General features: G+C 36.1%; 2 protein-coding genes across 5 annotated transcripts in view; one reads left to right on the top strand and one right to left on the bottom strand.

The window, feature by feature from the left end:
* Window positions 1-48: 48 nt before the first annotated feature.
* Window positions 49-14,591, bottom strand: LOC137406764 (uncharacterized). Of its 4 annotated transcripts, none has more exons than XM_068093379.1 (18): window positions 14,533-14,591; window positions 14,112-14,197; window positions 13,381-13,524; window positions 13,118-13,190; window positions 11,982-12,087; window positions 9,487-9,568; window positions 8,164-8,246; window positions 7,594-7,662; window positions 6,976-7,128; window positions 4,625-4,714; window positions 3,309-3,438; window positions 2,947-3,171; window positions 2,318-2,379; window positions 2,114-2,230; window positions 1,831-1,866; window positions 1,336-1,587; window positions 842-970; window positions 49-423 (listed from the first exon to the last, which is right to left on the bottom strand). In XM_068093379.1, exons 2-18 carry the CDS (start codon window positions 14,128-14,130, stop codon window positions 376-378), a joined length of 1,818 nt encoding a protein of 605 aa, XP_067949480.1. In that variant the 5' UTR covers window positions 14,131-14,197; window positions 14,533-14,591; the 3' UTR covers window positions 49-375. The 4 variants fall into 4 exon arrangements, with proteins under 4 accessions (XP_067949480.1, XP_067949486.1, XP_067949492.1 ...); XM_068093385.1 differs by having other exon boundaries at window positions 2,114-2,203; XM_068093391.1 differs by lacking the exon at window positions 4,625-4,714.
* A 2,346-nt stretch (window positions 14,592-16,937) lies between these two features.
* Window positions 16,938-27,400, top strand: part of LOC137410642 (tetratricopeptide repeat protein 21B-like) — a 35,621-nt gene continuing 25,158 nt past the window's right edge. The window contains exons 1-10 of the mRNA XM_068096099.1: window positions 16,938-16,964; window positions 17,308-17,437; window positions 17,997-18,107; window positions 18,954-19,117; window positions 20,209-20,294; window positions 21,353-21,547; window positions 21,878-22,061; window positions 23,190-23,303; window positions 23,681-23,854; window positions 26,214-26,414. Of these exons, the coding sequence (XP_067952200.1) occupies window positions 16,938-16,964; window positions 17,308-17,437; window positions 17,997-18,107; window positions 18,954-19,117; window positions 20,209-20,294; window positions 21,353-21,547; window positions 21,878-22,061; window positions 23,190-23,303; window positions 23,681-23,854; window positions 26,214-26,414 (1,386 nt within the window). The remainder of the gene's footprint in view (window positions 16,965-17,307; window positions 17,438-17,996; window positions 18,108-18,953; window positions 19,118-20,208; window positions 20,295-21,352; window positions 21,548-21,877; window positions 22,062-23,189; window positions 23,304-23,680; window positions 23,855-26,213; window positions 26,415-27,400) is intronic.

Raw genomic sequence — 27,400 nt, 5'->3', positions numbered from 1 at the left:
AGCATTTATTTAGAATAACAATAATAATATTAGCGTCATTGTATCGCACACAGTGACTAGGTGTGTTGAGCTATCTGGGCTTGAAGAATTCTTAGAAAATAATAAACCTGCCAAATTATAGTCCCAAACAAATCTAAAGAAGATGTCTATTAGAATTAAATGCTGAAAATACTGTTACTATAAAATTGTGAAAATCTTGTATAAAAATATTAACAAATATTTGGTTTTTTAAATAAAGAACCGGCTTAGAGAGGCAAAACAAACCACTGAAATATGTGGCGTAGAATATCATATACAGTCTGCAAATGTTGAATGCAAGCAGTAAAATATCCTCTGGTGGTTAAATGATGTAATCTCTCTAGTCTGAACTGCATCTCAGTTAGGTAGAGCAGTGGCAAAGGGTGCTGACGGGTGGTAGTCTACCTGCAATTTACACATCAAAACTATATACATTATCGAGAAATTTCATGTATGCATGGAATAAATCTATCTGCAGAACAAAAACATTTGTTTAAAATTGTAACCCATAGTGTAACTTTGTAAATAAACTACCATGCTTTAAATCGCTTTGTTCAATCTAATGGCATTTGAAGAAAAACAGACAAGTTGCTGCCAATATCGTATCATAGAGAAGTCTAAACAGCCAGTTCAAGTACTGCCAGTCAAATGCTGACGGGAGGATACCGGTAGTTATACAATGCTAGTTGTTGTTTTGAAGTCGCTGTTTATTTGAAAGAGGTGAACAGTTTGAACTGCTTGAAAATCAGTTTGGGAAGTTGCTGCAGCACAGTAAGTGGATACTCTGTTATGATGAGCAAATCTTCTTTTAACAAAAACTTACCTGTCGTTCTCGCCGATGTCTGTCTACCGGCAACTCAAACATGTTAACGTGGTTGCTCTGTATGGTTGACTTTGAGTAGTGGTCAGGGTTTAGCTGGTGGATTCCTTGTGGAGTGTTTTTTATTATCACCTGAAGAAATGAAAGATCTTATGTAAATTTTAGTGAATACCTTGTTGAAACTTGTCAGCAAGTGGTTTTAAATGTTCGAATTAGACAAGAGACTAAAGCCACACATGTATGATTAATTAAACAAGATCTGCAGGTACATGCATATCATGAAACCAAAGATGGTGTGTGATTAGACAAGGCCTGTCAGTTTTGACGGGACAAGAACTGCAGGTGAGTAATGTGCGAGGAACTGGTGTCTGATAAGACAACATTCGTACGTGTCAATAATAATAGCTTCAAGTACGGAATGAGACAAGAGCTGCAGGTGCTTGATGAGACAATACCCCACAGGTGTTAGAAGAATACATGTAAAGAGTTTCACTCACCAAACCATTCTTATCTTGCCTGCCGTGTAGAGTATTGTCAAATTTAGCCCTTTTAAACACCTGATCTTTGCTGTTTGGAGCACCTGCACCTGGCTTTCCCCAAAAGTCATTCCAAGTTTCTCCATGCTTAAGCTCCTCCTGGGTGTCTCTCACTCTTTCTAGCTGCCTCATTTTGTGCCTCTCCTCGGCAATCTTTGACAGCTCATTGTGGTAGTTCTTTGCATCAAGACTGCTGCTTAGATTGCCTTCCCCCTAAAAGCATTAATGACATCACAAATAGGTGATAAAATAAAGTGAATCAATGCACAAAATTTCATTGATGTGAGACGTAGGAATAGAACCAGTCCAAAAGATAGCTAGCTAACTAGGCAACAACTAGATAAGCCTTCTAAAAGCATAACTTGTTGAACGTTTAGCACATAAATGTTATGGTTTGTAAAATGTTTTTGTAGTTACCATGACAGCATGACATTCAACCATACAGATAGTACTTACGAGGCCAGCAAACATCTTGCTCTCCGGAATACCATTCTACAATTATAATATATCACTTTTAACAAGTTGTATTAAAATATGCAATCTTGAAAACTAACAAAGGTACTAGCTAGAAGCTAACAAGGGCAACAAGGAGGCAACTATGCACAGACTGAGCAGATATTGTTATCTAAACCCAACACCAGTATTTAAGGTTGTGTGTGGTTTATAATACTGTTTGAAACATTTAGTCTAAAGGTTGAAAACGGGAAAGGAGTTATAGAGGGTAGACACGCTGACATACCTGTGACCTTGTGACATCAGAGAACTTGTGATGGTGGTTTAGGATTGCACCAGTTTCTGGATCCCGTTTAGGAAATCCAACCTTGCCCTTCTGTACAATGGTTGCGAGTTCTCCTATCTAAAATAAAGTGTGATACAAGCTATATGTGTACGCGAATGACTCGACTCTGATAATTGCATATGTTCCACAAAGTAGATAACTTACTGGAGCCCTCAGCTCTACATTCGCTTCGTTACGCGCTCTCCGTTGTTCCGCCATTTCCCTTTCTACAACAAAATTATTTATACATTGATTATGTATAACGAATTATTATAACGGATTATAACTAAAGTATTACGAATATGTAGCTGTAACTACTGACAAATTAGTCAAATAACACTGCAGAAAGGTCAGCTACAGCATCAAGGGAAGACTAGCACATAGCCCACACTAAAAACTATATTATATTAGTTGGGCATTGTAGCATTGGTTACTTAGTATCATTATTCCTATCAATGCATACACCCAACACTACTTTTATTAAGGCCTGTGGCTAACCAAAAAATAGTTTGCTAAAATGCAACAAGATAGGACACGAGAAATCGACTCAAATATTTACTATAATGAGAGCCAAATCCATCTACATCCACAATTTGATCTCACGACTTCCAACATGGTAGACCAACACTCTAACAGCTGCATTACAGAATAGTTGTATGTATAATTATTACACCTGAGGATCTCTCACAGCACATTAGACTGCCAGGGTACTATTATGAGATAAAATGGTGTCATTAAAAGGGCTGTGCAAATAATCAAGGTCAGTGTTACTGGCAGAGTATCAAAAAACTCACTTAGCTCATGCAGGTATTCATCAGCAGCCCGTCTCCTTTGGCTGATCTCAGCTGAGGAATCTCTTTCATGAGCAAAATCAACATTACGTCTCTGAGCATGGGATTTCCCGTTATTATCACGAAGAGGAGCTCCACCTCCTGGTTTGCCATATGGAAAGAACTCTGGATTACCCGGTGCTTTTCCTTTGAAGGGGTTGTATCCATCCATTTCAGTCATGTTGGTATCTGAACTCAAGCAAAAATGTTCGTTGTAAAAATGCTTTCACAGATGAAATAGATAAATAAATGATAAAAACATAATTCCATGCATGAAATATAGTATCGACACAGAATGAGGGAAGGCGAACGAATAAGTAACATACTTCCATAAATGTCTTTTCTCATTGTAGTCGGAAACCGAGTTCTATTTGAGCCACTGTATGTCTTCACAGGCTCTCCGCTTCCTCCAAATTTGCTTTCCACTTTCAACCCAGTACCAGTATCATGCATAGTCTACAATCACATTTTACAGGTAAAATCGTTTATTTGTTGCACACACATATTATACCTGGACAAGGAGCTAGTCTTACAGCTACAATAAGGAAATGTGGAATTGCTCAAAAGTCTCACTTCCTGTATTTGCAGTGTGAATTATATCATTTTGAATGAAATTTCTTGACACGGACAATTTATATGCAAACAATGTCTCAAAGCATCTCGGAATAGTATGACAAAACATTTGTATGGGTATAGCTTTGGTTGACAAAGCTTGCTATGCACTCAAAGTTCAAGCCTAGAATTTTGCCTCGAATGCGCTATCCATTGTTCCTATACTTCTTTACGGGCTACCCAGAGATTATATATATCTACAGCCTTATCCAAGACTTATTTAACATAAATGGATAGAATAGAGTTATTCTGTCTAAATGCATGACTCTCGTCATTGTTGCTTATATTATTATACAAAACAAAAAAACATTCACATGACTGTCTGGAAATGAGATCACTGTCTCAAGAAAGTCTGCTCAAACACAACAAGGAATATATAAAAGAACAGGTCACAACAGATATATCACAGATAACTAAGGCTACCCACACTGACTGCAAAATTCCCATGGTATATTAAAGTCTTGTAACTACATATCATAGTTAGATATAGCAGAAGTAGTATATAGTAGTACTGCTGTTGTACTGTGGTATGTACTATAAACATGTTGTAGTGTTGCAGTCTGATTAACCTTGTGGTGTGATCAACATGGTTCACGCTATAGTCTGAATGACCCAGTAGTCTGGCTGACCCTGTAGTCTGAATGACCCTGGAGTCTGATTGACACTGCAGTCCGATTGACACTGTGTAGTATAATTGACACTGTAGTCCGATTGACAATGTAGTCTGTTTAACACTGTAGTCTGATTGACACTGTAGTTCAATTGACACTGTAGTCTGTTTGACACTGTAGTCTGTTTGACACTGTAGTCTGATCTAATAAATACTTACTAAACTCCGCCGCCCTGGTCTATTTGTCACGTCAAACAGATATTACCATTCTATTAGATGAAAACAATTTTAAAGATGAAACAGCTCTACATACAAAGCTGATGCAATGAGCAAACAGCCTTCATTCATAACATAATAAAATTGTTACATAAATAGCTAACTAAAAGGCAATTCTTGCTTGCTCCATGCACGGCTGTTTACCTTAGAATCCAAGCTCAAACTGAGAGGCGGAGCTTGCATTGCAGGTGGTGCTGAGCCTCTGCTAGGAGGCTTATCAATACTTCTCCGAGGCTAAATTATACAAAATCATAAGTGTCTAGGAAAAACCATAGATGCGTTGCACGGGAACAGCGTGAATAGGAATATATACTGTGTGGCACGTGAGAATTGGTTATCACACTGGGAGCAGTAGCACTCAGCACACACGTACATATTTATCAATTACCTGCAATAATAGTATTCAATGTTTTAAACTAGTCCTAGGGCTCCGCATTTCTTAGCGGTTTATCTTAACTCTATCTTTCTACCGATTATCTATTATTATATATAGTTGTATTATATTGTATATATACATTATTAAGGCTTTTATATTTAGTTTATCTCTCAAGACCAAATATTAAGGCTGTTTTATATTAAATACATTTCTACAGAAGCAAGAGTTTTTCCAGACTTTGTATTAACTTTACCTATATACTAGTTATTTTGTAGGCTGTCTATACCAGTTTGATAAGTATTGAACAGTGTTTATATCGAGTCATACACTCTATTATAAATTGTAAAGAAGATAACAGAATTGTATTTCTATATAAACAACATCATCAGCAGTTTTGCTGTTTTTACACACTCTAAACAGGTTATACCAAACAAGCTAGCTTTGAGTTCAATCTTTCAACTTTATTAACACAAACTCAATTTCTGTAAAAAAAGTAAAAATTTATAAAACACTTAGTGAAGCAAACAGACTGAAACTACTTATGGCATGCTGGAACTATAGAGGGAGTTTATCTACTCGATAAATAAACCTCTAACTCATATATGGATATCTTGTTGGGAACGTCATCGTTTTGAGTGTTTCTCATTTTACGTTGAATTTAAAATTGTGAATCGCAAATGACCAGAACGTCTTCAAAATGTGAAGTTTCTACCAATATTGTCTCTGAAAAATCCAAAATGACGAGCACAAACTATATTCATACAGCTAAATATCCTTCATATTGGCTCAATTGCCTACTAAATGACCTTTCGCTAGTTCTTGAAGCCAGAATTGTGGCAAAATTTAATACATGTATTTATTACATTTTATTTATCATGTTATTTTATTTTGTTATTTATTTTATTATTATTTATTTATATATGTTGATTAAGGTTGTCAAAAGAGATCGAAAAGGGAAAACTTTTACTAGCATTAAAGAAAAGAAGCAAAAGTAGTGATGTGCAACCTTATAGATATCGTCTAGTCGCTGCCGAGTATGCTATCAATGTTGTGAGTTAAAGGCTTCAGAAGCAGCCCACAGATTTCTATGCTAAGGGGATTAATGACTTTGTGGAGAAATAAGACAATGAATTAAATTGTGATAATTTAGTAAAAAAATTATATCTCTATCTAAATTTAAAATAAACTGATGACAGAATTCTGAATACTTATTGATTTTATCTCAAATGTACATATAAAGAAACAATTTGATTTGAAAAGATTTTGACTACAGTTGGAGCAGCCCTTAGTCATCGTGCCTACTTGAAAGCTTAAGGTATCAGTATTACAGAGATTATTTATGTAAGCGTACAGAGTTTGACGCAGTCGCATTCACTGCCACACGCCTTAATTACATGGCAAACTTTAATTCTATCGGCAAACAAACTCCGTCTAAAAATAACAAAACTTCTGTTTACTCTTCCGTTGTTACTTTAAAAAATTGATCAAAGAATATATGATTATGGATAAGCATCTAAACCGGTGTTTCTCAGTCTGCCTTTTATCGGACTTCAAGGCTTAGTTAGACAGTCTCAGAGGCAACCCATGATAAAAAGGTCATAGCAAACTATGCATTGGTGAAACTATCTGGTTTAGGTAAGCCTGCATATGATATTTGCAGGTTCAGTATTTCTAATGAGATAAGGAGCTCACATCAGTAAGATAACTATGACATCTTGTAACTGTCTGGTTACTAACCAATCAGCTCTAAGCACACAAACAATAGTCATTAGTTTTTAAAGAAAAAGTCTAGCTGCACTGTAACCCAAGTATTATCTGTTCTGATAAAAATGTTCTAGAAGGTTAAGCGCTTGCTTAGAGAGTTCCACAAGGTAACTTAATGTGAATTCTAGAATTTCATTGAAAAGCTGTGAAAAAGCAGAAAAGAAATAAGGTGCAGCCCAGAGAAATGGGAGTAACGCACTCAACAACATGATAGGTGAGACAGGTGAACACACAAGACTTTTTCATGCAACACACTACCTCAACATTTGTATCCACAAAATAATAGATAAAATACAAAGGCTACTCAGAGCTGGTGAACTATTGACCTTCTTTAAAACTACAAATGTTAACTTACCTGTTTGTCAGCAGACCAACTCTCTGAAATTTCCTTGACTGTCGGCACAATTCCTCTCTCCTTGATAGCGGGATACCTCTCTTGGTCACCATTGGCGCGTCTCCTTGGGTTGCCTTGACCCTTGCCCCATGGGTCATAGAATGCAAAGGGCGCCTGAACCAACAGAGCAAGGATGTACTTACTGAGTACAGTACAAGACAGCGAGTCTTACAATATCTATATTAGAAGAATGAAAAATTAAGCAGTAAATCAGCATTTATATAAAGCTTTTGGTGTTAGAAGCCAAGAACAGAATTATGACTAGTTCAGAGAGTAATGTAAATTCAATGTAGCGGAGAGGTCATCTTACAAGCAGCGAGATATACTGTGACAACCAGAGCCTCAGTATCTAGTAAATAGTCTTGCTCGTTATTGAGTCACCTTATAGCTTCTGTTATAAGTTACTAGCCATGCTCACACAGAGTTAATAGCCAAACAAGAAATTGTGAAACCGCACGCGGGCAGGGTTTTCATGGAAGCACAGGCCTGGCTCTAATTCTATCTATCAACCTGTGAGCTGATGTTAAATGCAAGCGATAGCAATCGACACTGAGACTACCACACATCATACATACATACATGGGCAGGTTTTGGCCTGAGAAGAGGCCCATTAGCTGGGTCTATGTAGGGTATCGACTTAGCAGTTGCCTACAAGTGTGCAGCATTTATCATCACTGATGTCTATGGAGATTAATCATAGACGTGTGTTTATCTAAACTAAATATGTGAGCTGCTTCACACCGCTACAAGCCAGAGAATTTCTGTTGTTGAAGATTCACAGCAACCATTGATAACCTGCTGCCGATATACAGGTATGCGATAACAGTTATCAAAGATGCCGCCAATATTCAATGAACCCAAAAGAGCTGAAGGTTTGGAGAAAGCAGAAACTCCACAGACATATCATCTATGCTGGCTAGATAGCTAAGCATATCGCCTGAGCAACGCGTCAAATACAAAAAGCTGTCCTGTCTGGGATATATTTCATAAATCATACACATCAAACCAAAAGAAGCAAGAGATGTTTTAAAAACAATAAAACAGTTAAGTTAACATCTAAGCTAACAGCTAATTTGACAGCTAAACTAGCAGGTAGGTTAACAGGTAAGTTAACAACTAAGTTAACAGTTAAGGAAAGTTAATTTTTACCGCTTCTAGCTCTTGCATCTCCTGTTTTAGTTTCTGAATTCTTCTTTCTGTGTCGTTGAGGGCCAAATCTACGGCGGAGTTTCCTGACAAGAAGAAAAACTAATGTGGCGTTCCTGGTCCAATGAATCAGTGAGATATGCCACAATAGAGATTAGTCTAACTATTCAAGAGGTTTGTTTACATTTGCATAACAACCAGTGGACCTTAGCAACACATGATCGATATGTTGTTTCCAAAAAGACAATGATAGTAATCGTGAGTAATTGATTTCTCTCGAGATGAATGATAAGAAAGGACGCGAAGAACTCATGTAGGGGATGGTGGCTAAAGGAGGCCTTTGCTCAGCTCTGATTATTGTTTAATGTTGTGAGGAGACAATCAATAAAGGACCAAGCTGAAGGAAGCAATTATACAAGGGTTTGAGTGGAGTGAGAAAAGGTCCTTTCGCTATAGTGAAAACCAAACCAAGTATGAATGAGCAGTTGAACCTTTACTATGCAGGTTTTTATCAACTTCTGCAAACTAGCAAAATACCAATAAATTGATTTGAGAAACAGGTTTAATCGAGCGTGTAAACGGATGGCCTTTTATATATTTATTTAACATACTACAATGGTACTAGGTATATAGTGAATTGTAAGTAAAATCTATAACAACATGTAGATATAAACTCTAGTATTAGATCTTTCAGTACTTCAATCTAATGCCAACTTATTCATATAGCGATGAACTATGCAGTTGCATACAGATTCAAGACTACCATATATGTACTGTAGATGTATTTTGGGTTATTGTAGCGAATGTTTATGCATATCATAATGTATTTATACATTAAATGTATCTGTCAGAAATGTACATCATTAGAACATATCCTATGCGTGTGCCAGAAATGTACATCAGAAGTATACGTTGTATATACATGTGTATATATATGCGTTATAGGTGTACATCAAATGAATGTGTCGAAGTTGTATGTCCAATGTTTGTATGAATGCATCTCACTTTGTGGTATAAAGAAGAGCGCTTTGCTAGTATAAAACACATAATTACATTTCTTTGATAAACACTTCCCATTTAAATGTTAATCTGTAATTGCAAATACTTCATAGCAAAGCTAGACAGTGGTAAGTAACACAAGAGAAGATAAATCCGAAGATATGTCAAATTTTTCAAGATTATATATGAAATGTTGTTTACTGCTATTTGTTGCTGTTTTCTGCTATGCATTGCTTGCTGTCTATTGTTTGCTGCCGGCTGGTGCATAATTTATGTTTATGCAAAAAATTCGACCAATATCTTTGAAGGTTGTTCCACATAATTTACCTTGTTCTTCTTTTCTCATAAATGGCTTTTCTTGAGGCTTTGGTTTAGTTGCGACCTCATTGTGTGGCCGGAATCCCTCTTTCTAAAAGACAGAAACAATCAGTGTTTGCTTTTTATTTAGACAAGTATTCTTCTTACGTCTATTACAAGTATTCTCTTTACGCCTATTATTATGTCTGATTCAAACAGCAATTCTCTAGCTGATTTGTCCAACAAGCTTACACACTAATTCACACACGATTCTTGAAAAAAAACATTTTAACAGAAAAAGCAGTTGAATAATTTTTAATGAGCCTTACGAATACCTAATCTTAAATTGTGTGACTAATCAAGCAGGTACAACTCACTTTATTAATCAACTCTAGCCAAGGGATGGCTCTATGAATTTATACAAATTGAGCTCAATGGCAGTTCATGAACTCAGTGAGAAGGGTTCAGCAGTTTAAAATAATATACAAGAGTTTCTCCAATAGCTGAGCTCATTAATAGAGTTATGAAATAGTTTGATAATTCTATCATTATTCTCAGCTATTGGACAACTTCATGGTTTAACTTAGACCTTTGAGCAGTTACTGGCAAACTCATATATTAGATAACTTTATGGGTTAATCCAAACCATTAAACAATCGTATATTATTTCAGTTATTAGATAGCTCCATGGGTGATATAAGATAATGGAGTGCTATTAACGCATTAGTTAACTCTATTGATCACATCGGTTAACTAAACTACAATAACTAGGTACAACACAATCTATATCACTCCGATAACTCTATCACCTTGCGTAGCTAATAGGTAATTGGTCTACGGCGTACCAGTCAGAGGAACATGTCAAATGTGCCGTAGCTCTTCCTAAAATAGATTTTAATAAAACTTACTTCAAAATAATATTTTTTTTACTCAGCAACCGTGCAAAAGGACCAGCTTTTGTTCACGAGACTTCCGAAAGATTTTGTACAGAGTATTTCAATAAACATAAAATCACGAAAAGATGAAACTAGAGCTCAGTGCACATAAGTAAACTATTGGATGCTTTTTTCAAGATTCGCCTATCTTATTTTAGTATATTGAGTTAGTACTATATTGTAGGTTTATGTAAATAATTGGCTCCACTTTAGATAATAGTTTAAAGGTCGGTTGCGACAGCAGGGAAACAAACATGCTAAGCTGTCTCCATCAACTAAGCGGTGGTAAAAACAGCTGTGTTTAAGGCTTAGAACACAGGACAGCATACATGCCCACCCTTCAGACCACAAATCTCTCAGTTCACTCTGAACTTTAATCACTACAATTGAAACCAATGACTTGCTGACACATGTCAGAAAGGTCCTAACATAAGGATTGCGGTGATATGCAGCCTGATACGATCATAGCAAATGTGTACTCATGATAGCAACTGATATCAACAAATGAAATCTTGGCTAACATCTCTTGGGATTAAATCCACCTTATGCTGCCAGTAAGTATGCCTTTTTCACTCCACATAAAAACTGACATATACACTCTTTAGTGCATCAACTTCCCGTAGCAGAGTGAGTAAGTTGCACATGACAACAACGCATGCTAGAAGAATGGTTTCACCAGCAACCGAACAAAAAGCTGTTTGTGATTGCACGCGGTGAACACGAGTCATTCAGTTTAAATATTTTCAAATTAAAGCAAACAATACTCAGTGAATACAAACAAAACAGCGGTTAAAGGCCCGACAGCTGTTACTCACAAAACTGCACATATTTGTGTAATGGTCTTGGACAAAATCAAATATTACATAAAAAGTGGATCACAGACGGTTGAGTCCAACCTATTAAACCTGACTAATAAACAAAAGGCTTTAGAGGAGTGAGTAAATTTAGCGAAATGGATAGCTTAGTGCAAGGAACAGCCACCCACGTGATAGGTAATAACCAAGTCTGACTGGTACAAGAGAGTCGTCACCCACGAGTTATGTTTAGCATTTGCACATTGTGCTGAACAAAATATTTGGGACACACAATCAGCGATACAAGTTTTTATACCACCCATGCTGTTTGTAGCACACACCTATATTACCAACCCATTTCTACTGGTGCATAGAATATGTCTTTTAAATACCGAGAGCAGCATTTACATACACCATCAATAGTCTAGTCCTATGAGACTGAACATAGACTGGGTTCTTAACAAAGCCTACTTCAGTAGCCCGTATCTCACACAACCACACCTCTATAGAGCATGGTTTAATTGCTCAGAGAGCTATGATTCTAATTGAGTCTGACTTTGGCTGACTGAGAAAAAATACAAGCAACAACAGACTTGTAGCCATCAGCCAGGACAGCTGGCTCAAAGAAGAAACTCCCTTTTACTAATGAGTAAAACTAAAATCATGTAATAAAGTGTAGTAGCATCTGAACAGATGCTACTCCAGATTTAACAATAACTTTAGCTAATGATGCCTGCGATGCTGACTTGAAATAGTTTAGCTACTAAGGCTGTGAACTAACATGTAATCTACCAACCTCTCTCTTTAGCTGGGACTCAGCAATCATTTCTTGGAGTTTTTCCTGCTTAAAGATTGCGATGTCTCTGTCAGACTCTTCCTTTCGAGCTTTCAGGTCAGCTGACCTGCCATGAGGGATAGAGACACCATTGACTACCTGACTATATGTTTTATTGAAATACCCTGCTCCACCACTGAAGATGGAATATCTGTAGGAACATTACTATTTCATAATTGTATTGGTTTAGCCTGCAGACAAATTTCTTACATCAAAATAAAAACATTTGGCTGGTTATTCGAATTTTCTCTAACAGGCTCTTTATTATTGTTTTGGCAGAGAGGGTAAATTGGAATCCAATATCCTCCTTGCTATCCCACCCATGGTGGCCTTTCTAGCAATTCCTTCCAGGAATTAGCCATAGTATGTTGCTCTCAAAAGCATTTTATTCCACAGGCCTGTGGTTGCCCTCCTAGATCTATTTTGAATTGGACTGTCTGCTCATAGATATTTTTGAACACTCTAATGTAAAACCCTAGCTTTGAATTTTAAACAATGCTAACAAAGGCAAAAACATAAAACCGTAAAGATCTTCTACAGTTTCAATTACCAAAAACCAGGCTATAGTCTAAAGTGTAGTCATTATCAGACAAACATTTCTATTGATGATCAAGGCGAGGTTATGCCGAGCCACTTTTAAGCAAAATTAATTGTTACAAAAAGAAGAATTCCCCAAAGTAAAAGCCTGTTGAATAGTTAATGATGACTCACGTGATGCTTTTAGTTAATTAACTGGAGCTGCTGTCAAACTGTTTGATAACCTTCATAGTATCAGTTTACATAACGGCATCATTGTAATTAACTAACTGTGATAATTAAACAGATTTTAGTACATTTTCTTAGTAACAATATAAAGCTATTTGATCATTTAGCTTAATTAGTAGATTATTGTGATGTTCTAGCAACATTGTAATGTTATAGTATGCGATGATTTTATGGTAGTCTCAAGATATAATAGTCCAGTTGTGATGTCATAGAATTATTAAATGGTGTTTTAAAGGAATAAAATACTACCAACATTTTTTTAAATTATTTCAGAGAGAGAGAGAGATAAAAGCGTGACAATGTGTTAATAGGTAAAAATCTTTAACACTCACTGAGTGGGAGGATTCCTTGGAGGATGTAGTTGAGGAGCAGTTCCAGCAGGCTTCTTTTCTCCCTGAGCTCCAGCTATAAGAAAACATATCAGTCTAACATCAACAAAGAGTAAATTCATTAAACGAAGCATACAGACCAAAAAAACTTCAAGAAGGAGAGATGATTCTAGTTCATTCTACCAAGACTTCACATATGTTACATACATGTAGGTTACGCATACCGAAGTATTTACTTGATGCAATATTAAAATTTTTAGCCTTACCAACATGAGGAAAAGACTGCTGTGTTATTGGATTACGCGGTGATACCATGAAGTCATTGACATATCCTTTAAATCTAAAGTCAGCCATCTCATAGCGGGCAAATGGAGCTTTAGCCTGCAATCTTTTGAGCTCTTCCAGTGTAGCTATTAAAACATAGATATTTGCATGAGTGTCTGTAAGTTTAAATAAAATTGTGTAACAAATTTTTTCTCAGACAAAACTTAGTCTAATTATTCACAGAGAGCTATAACTGCAACAAAAAATTTTACTTGACAATATTCTAAGGGAAATCTAAAAACAAAACTGCTAACAAGTTTAAATCGTAAACAATATTAATACAAACAATGGCAGAATTATACAGAGCGTTAAAAGAAATCTAGAGAATCTAGATGCACAGAAATTTTGCTCAATAAATTGCTTATCGGTGTAAGTTTTGCAGATTTATTAGAGAAGCAGGAAGCTCACATGATCTACACTAGCAGTGCTAAATGCTAGTCTAACAACCACAATAAGTTTGATACCAAATCCTAGTATGCCACTAAGCTGTAGGTTTCTTAGTTGTAGTAGCTGTGTCGGGTTACTTTTCTGAGCGAGAATTTTCTACATTAATAAAAAACATAAAAATACATGTGCACGCATTAGCTATTATGGAAAGACACGCCTAAAAACAGAAAGAAACATTTCATTCAGTGTTTAAATATAAATTTTATCCAAAAGGTCAACGAACTACCTGTTTGTTCATGTCCCATGCTTTGTCCACAAATCCGTTTATGACACAATAGATTTTGAACTAGAGAAATCAAAGTCTAGATTCACCTACAAGTACAACATATATAAAACCAAAATACTAGTTTTCAATCATGTACACAGTGTGATCGCGCTATTTTAATGTGTTAAGATGCTTTAAATAAAAACAACAAACAAGTCTGGGATATTGAATAACAAAGATGACTCCAAGCTTGAGCTTATTTACGAATCGAATTTCTGAGAAAGAGAAATCCTTTGAAAGAGAGAACACCAAAGAGAATGATGTTATGCAAAAGCAGTTATGTTCAATTTGTAGGTACTAGCAGAAGTACGCAGCGTAGCAGTTGCAAAATTAAAATATTTGCCAAGAACACAATGACCTATTAGACTTAAAAGGTCTTAACCTTTTCCCACAACATGTCAAGTCTGACTCTTCGAAGTTCGCACTCCGGGCTTCAACGTGAGAGCCCACAACTTCCGCTGGTTTCCTATAGCTACGTTTCCGCCTACAATTTAGGTAGTTGTTAGTAGTCCGAGTTTACAACCAACATCAAATTTGTATCACTAAAGTTTGCTATCGCAAAACGAACCTATATGAGATCACGCTGTACTAGCATTCCTTTTTTCTCTCTCGCTTTCCCTTGCATTGCGGTATAACCTTGTTTTTGCTATCATCATTCACCAAGCGGCCAAATTCATTGACAATCGTATGCTTACTACTTAATAAATTAATCGCTACAACTCAATTTTTGGTGGTATAAAAATAGTTGTTTATAAATTAATTTAAAAACAAATGTAAACAGTGACTCTCTAACTGGAAACAAAAACTGAATTATGGAAGTGTGTTGTACATTATTGCCCCGAACAGAAGACCGATTGATACTCGCTTTTCTTTGTTGTGCTTACAGAACGTCCAATTTAAAGTATGCAAGCTTTAAAATCATAGTATCATAGCTTAACGAAATTGATTTAAACCGTGAAATATTCACATTTTTTGATAAACTTGTCATAGTTAGAAGGCGAAGGACAGATATGTAAGTAAATATACCAGTATTGATTTTAATTGATGTCTGCAAAGTTTTTTAAAAAAAAACCTAACTTTTTGTTTTTGCTGTACACAGTAGCTTTTTATGTGACGATTTTTATCAACTATGCTGCTTAAGATAAGATGCCTTGAGCAGAAGTCTTCTTTTGCACAAGTAACAATTAGTCACAAAGAAAAATGTTGCAACTTATTTAAAACTAGTAATATTGTTTTGATAATATGCTTTGACACTTGAAAAATTTTTTTTAGTTGTCAACAATATCGTTTAGATATATTCACTTTTATTGATAAATTAATTAATTTGATGATCTCATATATGTTAATTTTTGTGATGCTAACATAAGCCTAATAACCATTGTTAAAGAAAATTAATGGTATGAATTTGTTATGGTATTGAAACACTATCAAATTACACCAAATAAAGATCAGAGTACTAATCTCTCAAACTAAACTAGATGTAAATTCAAAGTCCTAGATCCATCCAATCGCAATGCTATCAGAAAAACTTGCAAAATGCTAGTACAAACATAATTTTGTTCATCTCATTTTTTAACCAAAAAGTATAATCATACATGTATATGCTAATAGTATATATACCTTTAACTTGCAGTAAGCGATAGGTTCATCAAAGCAGTTAATCTGATCAGCGTAATTTTTGTAAGTCATTCATCACAGTATGCTTGCAAGACCAACCTGTTGTTTTACTTAACCACTAGCCAAGCAGTGATTAAGCTGCATCAGTGTCAAGGTTTAGTACCTTTTATACCAAATAAACCAGATGACTCCGTCTTCACCATCTGTGAATCGTTTTGTTTACATTTGGAGTTGGCGACATTGTCAAGATTGATATAGCGGCAGAGATGATTTTAAGTGAATTTTAAAACCTTTAAGTAATAATTACTTTGATATACATGTATTTAACATTTCAGCAAATTAAAATTCCCATTTACTCTTACAGACATGTCTTTTGGGTAGCAAAACATTCAAACATTCTCAACTACACATTTTACAGCTGCCTAACCAATAGTTCATTTAGTACAAATTCTAACAATTAGCTTATTTTTATATTCATAGGTCAGCTAAAGATGAGCAACTTTACATAATGCTTTATGCTTTTTTAATAATTGTATACAGTTGATTAAAACATAATATATTTGATCAGTAAGACACTTAAAAAATTACAATAGCCACACAATGTGGCTTAGAATTAATCACATCGAGTTCAACTTAGTATATTTAGACAACCATTTTTTAAATCACCAAATTTATTTTCTGTTTACTTCTGTTTGCTTTTCTAATCATATGGTGCAGCGATGTGTGCTATTTTATGAACATCTTTAAATGAGCATAATTTTGTTTGCTGTGTTAATATTTTTTATAGCAAGAGATACAGCTATTTATAATCTAATTAACTTTACTTGCTAGAATGTTTGAGACATCGTCTGTTAGCCTATCCAACCACTTGATGTTTGCATTTCATTTCTACTTTATGATCAAGGCCATTATGTATCTGGTCATGATTGTCTTATTTCTGTAAAGATTCACATTATAAGATGTTGTCTATCAGCCATGTGATGTAATCAGTTAGCTCTACACCCATACTATTCCAACGTTCTGTTCAAAACTATAGCCTGTAAAGCTCACATTTTACTGATGATGCATCTGGCTTTTGCCTTCATTCTAACATTTTTCTGTACTTTGGTTTCTGTAGACTTCGTTGTATGATCTGAGATTTGCTCACTGCTATGCGATAAAGATTTCCCAATGGCAGAAAATGACGTGGTTACTTTGGTTAGTAGACTATTTGTTAAATCCTACCCCTCAGCTTTGGTATATGTAGTTCTTTCTTGTCAAATGCTCAATCTGCTCGTTGAATAGAAGCCATGATTAGTATACAAATGCTAGATTGTGCTGTGCTATTAATTTATAACTATCTGTTATTGCTGTTATTGCTGTTATTGCGGTTTGAATCCATACTACCTGAGGGTATTCTAAACAGATAATATATAAATGACTCCCTGAGTGACTTGAATAAGTTTTACTGGATGTTGGATTTTGACAAATGCTTGGCATCTTTTTGCTTTGCTGTCTGTGTAAAGGCTATAAAAGTTACACAATAATAATTGTATACCAGGGTAAAATCCACTACTACATGCGAGAGAAGTATTATGGACATGCCCAGACAGAAGCTCTCGAAGGTCTAAGAAAGTATGGTAATGACCCTTTACTGAAATTCTATATCGGCGCCAATAAGGTTTTAGAAGGTAAGTAGAGTATCTATTATTTAGTATTTTTGATTTTTTTTATAAAGTATGACATTAGAGAATTTACAATTTTTTGAATTGGACTATTTTTAGATTAATAACTTGAACAAGCGCTCCTAAAAGTTCAGCAAAGGGTACTGAAATATAACTTTGTGGTATGGAAAGTCGTCTGTTTTTAACATAAATGTTATTGAAATGTAAAAGACTACTCTTAATTATGTATATTTTTACAATTAAATTTGCTTAATATGCATTTAAAAACAGATCATAAATGTTTCCATTAATGTGAAGGATTGGAAAGATTAAACAGACTTTTCCAATAATAACAGACAAATTATCTTGTTTGTTTGACAGAGAGGCATTTTAATTGTGGGTTGAAACCTACCTCAATAAGTAAATTGCTTGCAGCACTTGTCCACGAATTGCTTTAACAAACAATACAATGCAGTTCAATTATTTCTTACTGCTTCAACATATATGTCAATGTGTAGGAATTTGTATGAAACTTAGAGATTACTTTGACTAAGGTCTGTATCCAAAGTACGAATTGCTGTTGTAGGACGCATCCAGGAAGGTATCTCTGATATTGAACTTACTAAAGATAAGAGGGATGTGAACATATGCTCTCTCCTTGCTCTCAGCTATGCCCATCGGATGTGTAAAACTGTCGGTAATAATTATGGTTGATCCCATCTCGTTGCTACTTTGAGATGCAAAATAGCTTTAAAAATGCTAACGGACTGTTTGTATCTGTGACTAAAATGCTCAGTAGTTTGGACCTGACAGTTCATATATAGTTGACTATCTTGTTGTAAGAGTTATGCGTTCTTATATTTGCATATGGTTAACTATCCAGTAAAAAGAGTTGCCTGCTTTTACATCTGCATAAGGTTGACTATCCTGTGGAAAGAGTTGCCCACTCTCACATCTGCATATTGTTGACCGTTTAGCGAAAGAGTTGCCTGCACTCACATCTGCTTTCATTCTCTTGTGAACATTGTATCCATAACATGGATTATGAAATTTATCTTAGTTGATAAATGAGATCATTTTTAAGTACGCGTAATATGTAATAACACCCTTAGCCTTTTTCTTTTATCATGCTCTGTGATTGATGTGTTTCTGCTGAGATGAAGAGAAGTCATCTGTAGGTCTACTTCACCATCATTTTCACTCGCTATTCCTTTTTCCCATATTAGATGCATGCTGTGTATAATTTGTAGGCATTTAGCAAGAGAAGCCATGATTAAAATGTTTTTAGTAATTTAACAGAGGTGCGACAATTGATTGGGCTGCCAATTGCTAGATTGTGGTCTGTCCTTCCATAAGTTTCGAATCTTAAATTAGTGATTTCCTTTTGTGTAAGGCATTGTTAAGAGTTGAATCGGTTGCCTTCTCAAAGGCCAGTATATCGTGTCTTACTGATTGCAACACATTTTTTATCTATGAATTAGCACAACTTCCAGCCCAAGTGTAGGGGAAACATTACATCTGTTCATTACATCCTGTTCTTTAGACAAAGAGACAGTACAGGCTATAGAAGCGAAAGTCAAGGATGAGAGGAAACAGGCGGGAGAGCTGGGTCTTCTCTTTGCTGGCCGCTATCTCCTGCTCATTGGCAAGCATGACAAGGCCAAAGAGTACCTTGATAGAGCCATCAAACTTGGCAGCAATAAGCAGGTAGTTTACTCTGCTACAATTATTCCTTCCTTGATGGATTAGACTAACTAAATTTCATCTCTAGGAACTGCAACCACTTTCCTTTGCTATTATCGATTTTTCAATGGTGCCAACATAACAACAGGTTGCATCGCTTGATGTGCAGCAGGATGGCTTGGTGGTGTGAGGAACAGGGTGGTGACATAGTGAACAGGTTAGTTGTGTGAGAAACAGGCTAGTTGTGTGAGAAACAGGCTAGTTGTGTGAGAAACAGGGTAGTTGTGTGAGAAACGGAGTAGTGGTGTGAGAAACAGGCTAGTTGTGTGAGAAACAGGGTAGTTGTGTGAGGAATCGTGTGGTGGTGTGAGGAATAGTGTGGTGGTTTGAGCCAAATATGATTGGATCTATAATCAAAACAAGTGAATTCATAACACATCAATTCTAAGCATGTATATTTTTACTAAATTTCAATAATACATAAGACTACCATAAATTCTCCCTGTTTGAACCGTCTCATTGTCATTCTATGACAACTCATCAATATTTGTCTAGTGTGGGCATGTAATATTGCCTCAAAAGAGTTTTTTAAATTAACTTGTTTTATAACATAGAAGTACATTTATGTCAAAGTTTGCACCAACTATCTAACACTGCATAGCTCAATCGTATTAAAACAAAATATTCATCAAAAACTTACTCACATAAAATTCCAAATTGCCCATCCTTATTCAGTTTTGCACCTATTTAGAAGTACCAAGTTTCTACCCTCTAAAGCTACCATAGCGAATATGTTGTAATAGGAATGATCATGAGATGATCAAAACCGGAACCAAACTTATTATCAGCTCAGCTTTTGCATAGCTAGTGGCTGATTTGAACTTAAAATTTGTTTGCAGTATTATAAAGTCTTTCTCTACCAGGTACTGTGTTCATCAATTCATGTTTGCTTGTTTTACCTGTTGCTATAGCTTTGGTTTTATAGCTCTACATTTTACCTGTTGCTATAGTTCTGGTTGTTTGCTATATTTACCTTCAATTATCTGCTCAGGGTTTTTGCTAGACATTTTAGCTGCACGGTTTTCTTGATGAACTTTTGGAATGGCTTGTTGCAGGCGTTGATTGCAAGAGGTTGGCTAGAGCTTGAACTGGCCAAGGAAGCAGGAGTCAAAAAAGCAGCAAAGTTTTTTGAGGAAGCAGAGTGAGTTTTTTTGTAGGCTTTTTTAGTTAACTGAAGGTTAGTCAAGTCGCTGAGTGAGAAATAGTCATGTACTTAAGTGAGAGGTAGTCATATACCTAAGTGAGAGGTAGTCATATACCTGAGTGAGAGGTAGTCATGTACCTGAGTGAGAGGTGGTCATGTACCTGAGTAAGAGGTAGTCATGTACCTGAGTAAGAGGTAGTCATCTACCTGAGTGAGAGGTAGTCATATACCTGAGTGAGAGGCAGTCATATACCTGAGTGAGAGGTAGTCATGTACCTGAGTGAGAGGTGGTCATGTACCTGAGTGAGAGGTAGTCGTATACCTGAGTTAGAGGTAGTCGAATACTCGAGTGAGAGGTGGTCATGTACCTGAGTGAGAGGTAGTCATGTACCTGAGTAAGAGGTAGTCATGTACCTGAGTAAGAGGTAGTCATGTACCTGAGTAAAAGGTAGTCATGTACCTGAGTAAAAGGTAGTCATCTACCTGAGTGAGAGGTAGTCATATACCTGAGTGAGAGGCAGTCATATACCTGAGTGAGAGGTAGTCATGTACCTGAGTGAGAGGTGGTCATGTACCTGAGTGAGAGGTAGTCATGTACCTGAGTGAGAGGTAGTCATGTACTTGAGTGAGAGGTAGTCATGTACCTGAGTAAGAGGTAGTCATCTACCTGAGTGAGAGGTAGTCATATACCTGAGTGAGAGGCAGTCATATACCTGAGTGAGAGGTAGTCATGTACCTGAGTGAGAGGTGGTCATGTACCTGAGTGAGAGGTAGTCGTATACCTGAGTTAGAGGTAGTCGAATACTCGAGTGAGAGGTGGTCATGTACCTGAGTGAGAGGTAGTCATCTACCTGAGTGAGAGGTGGTCATGCACCTGAGTGAGAGGTGGTCATGTACCTGAGTAAGAGGTAGTCATGTACCTGAGTGAGAGGTAGTCATATACCTGAGTGAGAGGTAGTCATGTACCTGAGTGAGGGGTAGTCATGTTCCTGAGTGATGTTTAGCCATGTATTTGAGTAAAAGCATTGCAATTTTTCTTCTCTCCTGTGTTACAGTGGAGACATCGCGGACCCTGATTTATACTTTGGTAAAGCAAAGCTAATAGAGCTGAAGAAGAACTTTGCTGGCTGTGTGGATATGATAAGTCAAGCAATAGTAACATTCCACAACTTTGTGCCGGCTCTGATAGAAAAGATGCGGCTACAGCTTGTTCTTCAGGACTGGGACCAGGTGCTTGACACCGTCAGAAGGTGGCTGTCTAGATTTTGTAGTACAACTAACTGCTCATTGCTAATTTTGCTACTGAACTGTTTTTTTGTAGCAAGCACAAACCTACCGTTACTAGATTGACTTAAGCATACAATACTTGTCGTAGATGTTCTACATCGGTAGTCATAGCTCTATTGTTTTAAATTGCCATAGTTTTATTTTCATGTGAAGATATGCATTAGGAACAGTCTCAATTTAACCTTCAAGGCTGAATACTCATGGCTTGGTTATTACACCAACAACAATTGGTTGAATAGATGAATTTGTTTGCAACTGTTAAGACAAATTGTTTGTTTCTTTGGCCGTCACAGAACATTGTTGGTGAATGGGGACTGCATAGCAGCAAGAAAGTACAGCATCCTGCACCGACTAGTAAGAGAAGGGGCGTATGAAGAGGCTGCCACAGAGATGGGAGAACTCATTACCACCTTGGATAGACTTGAGTCCAAAAATGCCTTACTTTACTACCAACTCTCCAGTCTCTTCTCACGATTGGTATGCTCATATAAAGGACCACTTACAAGGCAATGAGTTGTAATTTTGACAGGATACGTGCAACTTTGTTCGTATTTAGGTAGTCAATACTCTGGTATTTAGTTAACACCTGCCAACAAGTGCTTGAGATACTACTCTGTGCTCACTTAGGTGGTCGATATTTCGGCATTTATGCAACATCTGCCAACAAGTGCTTGAGATGCCAATGTGTTTGTATTCAGGTTGTCGATACTCTGGCATTTAATCAACATCTGCTAACATGGGCTTAGACTCATTGTATTTTTCTATCTTCTATATCCGTTATCCTAAATATGTGTTTATGACTTGGTTGTGATGTGTCTCTTCAAACAGTAGTGCATTGCTTACATGTTTTTTTATAAATCACATGAGGTTTTTATGGAATGTTCTGTCTGAAGAGGAAATAAGCATGACAAACCAGTTGCTGTTAACAAATGTTGGTCTCATAGCAACCATATACTGTAGAAATGCGTTGATCACTCTCTATGAATATGGGTGGTTTTGTGTCGCATATCTCCCTTGTACACTCATTATGGTCACATGTATTACTATATCATATTATGTTGTAGTCATGCATGTACACCCATTGTAATGGTATAAACCATTATATCAGCACACTCTGCTGTAGGGGGCGTCTGGGCATCGGCTAGGTTGTACTTTTTGTAGATTCATTGTTATTTTACATGCTTTATTCAGAGGTTTATGCTTAAATGCCACTGATTCAAATAATGACATTTGTATAACATTGACACCACTTCCAGGAGTAGCAATACTAGTACTACTTGAGTGGAGAGTGTGTTATATGGTATAACACATCATATGGTATATGTTGGTATAACACAGTGTGTTATGTGTGTTATGGCAACAATGTGCACTACTAACCTTTACAATTGCCACAGTATATAGATCAACATGTAACATTACAGTTACATTACTACAGTTACATTACATGTAACTGTAGGCTTACACAATACTGCAGTGTACAAAATCACACTATACAGAAACTGCAGTACAAGAGTATACAGTGCATAATTGCATAAAGACTTTGTACTGCTCTACTGTAGTACACCTGTATTAGACACTTAATACTAGATTATACTCTCTATGCAGTGCGAGAAAAACCCTTTGGTGATCCAACAGTGCTATGAGATGATAGAGCGAGCCGTCAGCCTTGACAAGTGTGCTGATTACTATAATGAATTGGGATATCAGCAGTTTCTAAAGGTATATCTATGATTGTCTATAGAGATGACGACTCTCGCTTTGGTACTTGCATGCCGATTTATACTTGTATAGCCTTTGTTTTCGGCCACTTGCAAAGTGGAATATATTTTTGACATGGTCTTTGCATGTGGTTTGTATTGCTAAAGTGCTGCCTCTTTGTCAACCCATGTACAGTGCCTGTTGTTTTGGTAACACTGTACTGACAGTCTAACACATAGTGTATGTAACTGCTGGAACCTAATGTGTTCTTCGTATATGATGAGTCCATTTTATCCAGTGCTAGCAATCTAGTTTTAGTCAATTTTTGTTACCATGTTGAGATTTAGACTGTGCTTCTTGAGATAAGCAAACCACTCACTGAGTTTGTATGTTAATAGGGTGACATACATCTTTCAATGGCTACATACAACAAGGCCTCCAAATACACTGACGCTAGTGCCAGCAGCATGAGCGGAGTTATCAGAGCTCAGCTGATTCTAGACAATCTAGAGGAGGCAACTTCGAGTCTCGAGTTTCTAAATGAGTTGAACAGTACAATGGGACAGACCTCGGTGAGTAGGTTTGTGGGAAAAATCCAAAACTCGATGACTGGTCTTACGACCTAATAACTGTTAAATTATTACTGTCTGTTTAATTCAAGCATTTTCTCTGATCTAGAAGTAAAACAATTGCGACATCACTAAAATATTGGTTCAGATGAACTCGAAAAGCTGTGGTAAAATACAGTGAAGAGATGTTAGTTGAAAGAGAAGGCAATCCTTAATTTTGTGCTTGTGTTTAAAAGTGCAGTTTTTAATGATACATTTATTATCTGTTTACCAAACTAGAGTTATTCCTTTTACTTCAGCTATCACCACTTCTCTGTATCGCGGGTTGTCAATAATTATGGCTATTCCAGTTTCTTCATTTTCATTCAATAACAATAATGATAACTTATGTTTAAAGGTCGTCTTCTTGTTTTGAAATAAATAAATTGAGGAGTCTGTACAGTGCACAGTACACTTTATTGTTACTATGTAACTTCAAGGCGTTCTCTTTACCGGCAGTGCCTTTTTTATATATATGTACATAGCTATATCTTCTGATATATGTACATAACTATATCTCTTGATATATGTACATAACTATATGTATACGGTATGTATAGTAATACCCGTCGGTACCGTCACTAAGGTATGAATGTACAGCGGACAGTATATTGGTATGAATGTACAGCATACAGTATATTGGTATGAATGTACAGCATACGGTATATTGGTATGAGTGTATAGCACACGGTATATTGGTATGAATGCACAGCATACGGTATATTGGTATGAGTGTATAGCATACGGTATATCGGTATGAAAGTCTCGTAGAAATGAGCTGGTTGGTGTCAGCGATAAAAAGAGGGTCTCTTCCAAGAATAATTCGAGACCGCTTTTTAATTATTGAAGTAATTTGACCATCCCACCTTTTTCATCTCCAGAGAATCCCCAATAATCCCTTTCCATCACTTTGCTACCGTGACGATGATTGGCTCAATAATATTTGTCATTGATTTTATCTCTTTGATTCATTCTGGCACGAGTTATTGTTATTATCATATGGATTTCAGTATTGTTTATACAGTGTACAATACAATGTTTATACAGTGTACAATACAATGTTTGTACAGTGTACAATACAATGTTTATACAGTGTACAATACAATGTTTGTACAGTGTACAATACAATGTTTATACAGTGTACAATACAATGTTTATACAGTGTACAATACAATGTTTATACAGTGTACAATACAATGTTTATACAGTGTACAATACAATGTTTATACAGTGTACAATACAATGTTTATACAGTGTACAATACAATGTTTGTACAATACACGTATACCACATGTAAAATAACACGCGCATGTACTTACTTGTACAAAGATTCATCGAGTTGCGATAGTCTCGACTTATGCTGTTTTGTGGTTACGATTATACCCTATGAAAATATCTACAATAATGTTTAACGTAGTCCCATCCTAGAGTCGTGAGCAAAGTAAATAATTACTTAGTACGTGCAGGGGGCAAATAGGCTCTGTTGTGATGGTGGGGCAAGAAGACAGCATCAGTGCATCACTCAATTTTATGATACACCATTTTGGTTGTTTATGGTGGTTCTCTCTCGTCTGCTTGTCATCTTTTTGCCCTTCATTATGGCTCTAAAGCACAAAACAGTGCCTGGCCCACTTGCTGAAGTTTTTCCAGCATCTTCTGCAATTTTCACTCCACAATAATCCTGTCTCTTGCACTATGAACTTCTGTAGGCGCCAACCATAGGAATAAAGTAAAAATCATTCGCTTGTTCTAATTACTTCTATACATGTGATAAGGAGTTCTTTCTTTTTCTAGTGTTTTTATATCGTTTGTTAAATTTTCGTCAAAGTGAAATTCTTTGAAAAGCAGTACGTGCAGAGTAATTTATTCAGGATGTTTTGACTTACACTGAAATTCGAGTTACGGCGCTTTTCAAGAGTGAATTAACATCGTAAGTCGTGGATCACTAGTTTGTAATTGCAAAAGTTTAGAAAACAGCTCAAGGGTTCTGAATTGTTAAACTTGTGGCTAATACTTCAAATAAATCTATTCTATTTTTTTGAAATAGAATCGTTTCTATTTCGTTGGAATTCCCACTTTGGGAGTAGATCCTGAACCTAAAGAATTAGGAGGAATTACTGTACTGCCTAAGTTTTTTGAGAGTGTTTGCTGAATGCCTGATGAACAGGTTGAAAATCTCTCTATTAATATGATTGCCTGAAATCTTTTTTTATTAAATTTATCATTACCGGTATATTGTGCCTATTCTATTTGTGTTGCAGTCCACTCTGGTTTGCTTAAATGGCATCAATTTGTACAGGAATCAATTTTGTTTTGTTGGCAGGAAGTAGTTTACCTTAGCGCTGTCATGGAGAGGAAAAGGTCAGCTCCCTCAGAAACTGTCACAGCAAAGCTTCAAAGTGCAATCACAACACACTTTACGGCCATCAAAGGAGTTCCTATTGGCTTCACCTACTTCATTAACCTCAATCCAGAACTTCTACTGCGAATCATTACAGATTTCCTAGAGTATGCTCCTCAGCAGGTAGGAATTACACTATGTAGCTCTTTACAAGTAAGGAAGGGGTTTCATGGTGTGTGGTCCCGAGGAGGCAGAGAGGGATGGCTTCTTGTATGCCAGACAATCGTTGGCCAACTTAAAAATCGGTTCTAATGTAAAATCATGTAAAAATCATGTTCTCATGTAGCACGTCTGGCACTGCACTGTTTTTATTCAGATGACTCTTCCATATAGCCCCTCCTGATAGTCTCTCCTTATGATCACCTCAACATATGAATTTTCTACTAGATGATGATAAATTCTAGCAAATATGTGGCTCCACACTTGAAGTAATTTTAACATAAAACACTACAAATATTATTAAATATGCGCTGCTAAGCATGGGATCATCTGCTACTATCAAAAAAGATCCAAATAAAAAGAGGGATGAAAATAAAGGACAAACATAAAAAGAATAAAAATATGTATGATTCAGGTTAAACTTTTTCTAACCTAAGTCAGCTATCTCTGTTACAACCTCCATCTCCGAATCTGCATACTGCCAACCCTACACAATTGTTACCCTGAAGTGCAGTAGCAATAAGGATTTCATTTTATTGATTATTACTCTATTAATTTAATACATACAATTTCATTTTTTTATTTAGATATGTATGAGGGAGAGGGGAGAGGGAAGAGAAAGTTGAAATTTCATTGTTACAGACAATGAAAAATCTGTTGATAGATGTTTAAAAACAAACGACTTATGAATTATTTTAAATTATATTTTAAACTTCCCAGAAATAAAGCGTTTTTTGCTAGTCATTTATAGTAGTTTCTCATCAGTAGAACTCTTGAAGTGATGTTTAATCTACAATTTATTTTAAGATGGTTTTATTGGAGCTCTTTTAGGAAAACACAGTTTTCTATCAATATTCTTTTAAAGTTCATAAGAATGAGTACAAAAAAACTAATTTTGACACTCAAATCAAGATAAACTGAGTAATAAGTCTTCTTACATATATGTAAGA

This window comes from Watersipora subatra, chromosome 1, assembly GCF_963576615.1.
Source record: "Watersipora subatra chromosome 1, tzWatSuba1.1, whole genome shotgun sequence".
Lineage (NCBI taxonomy): Eukaryota > Metazoa > Bryozoa > Gymnolaemata > Cheilostomatida > Watersiporidae > Watersipora > Watersipora subatra.
The sequence above is the reverse complement of the archived record's forward strand: the minus strand, read 5'-3'. Positions and strand labels throughout refer to the sequence as shown.

Coding starts and splice junctions, on each gene's coding strand:
- LOC137406764 (XM_068093379.1), bottom strand. Junction 7,129..7,593: donor TCAGGCCAAAACCTGCCCAT/GTATGTATGTAT, acceptor CTGTTGGTTCAG/GCGCCCTTTGCATTCTATGA. Junction 3,172..3,308: donor GAGAAAAGACATTTATGGAA/GTATGTTACTTA, acceptor GCTTGAGTTCAG/ATACCAACATGACTGAAATG.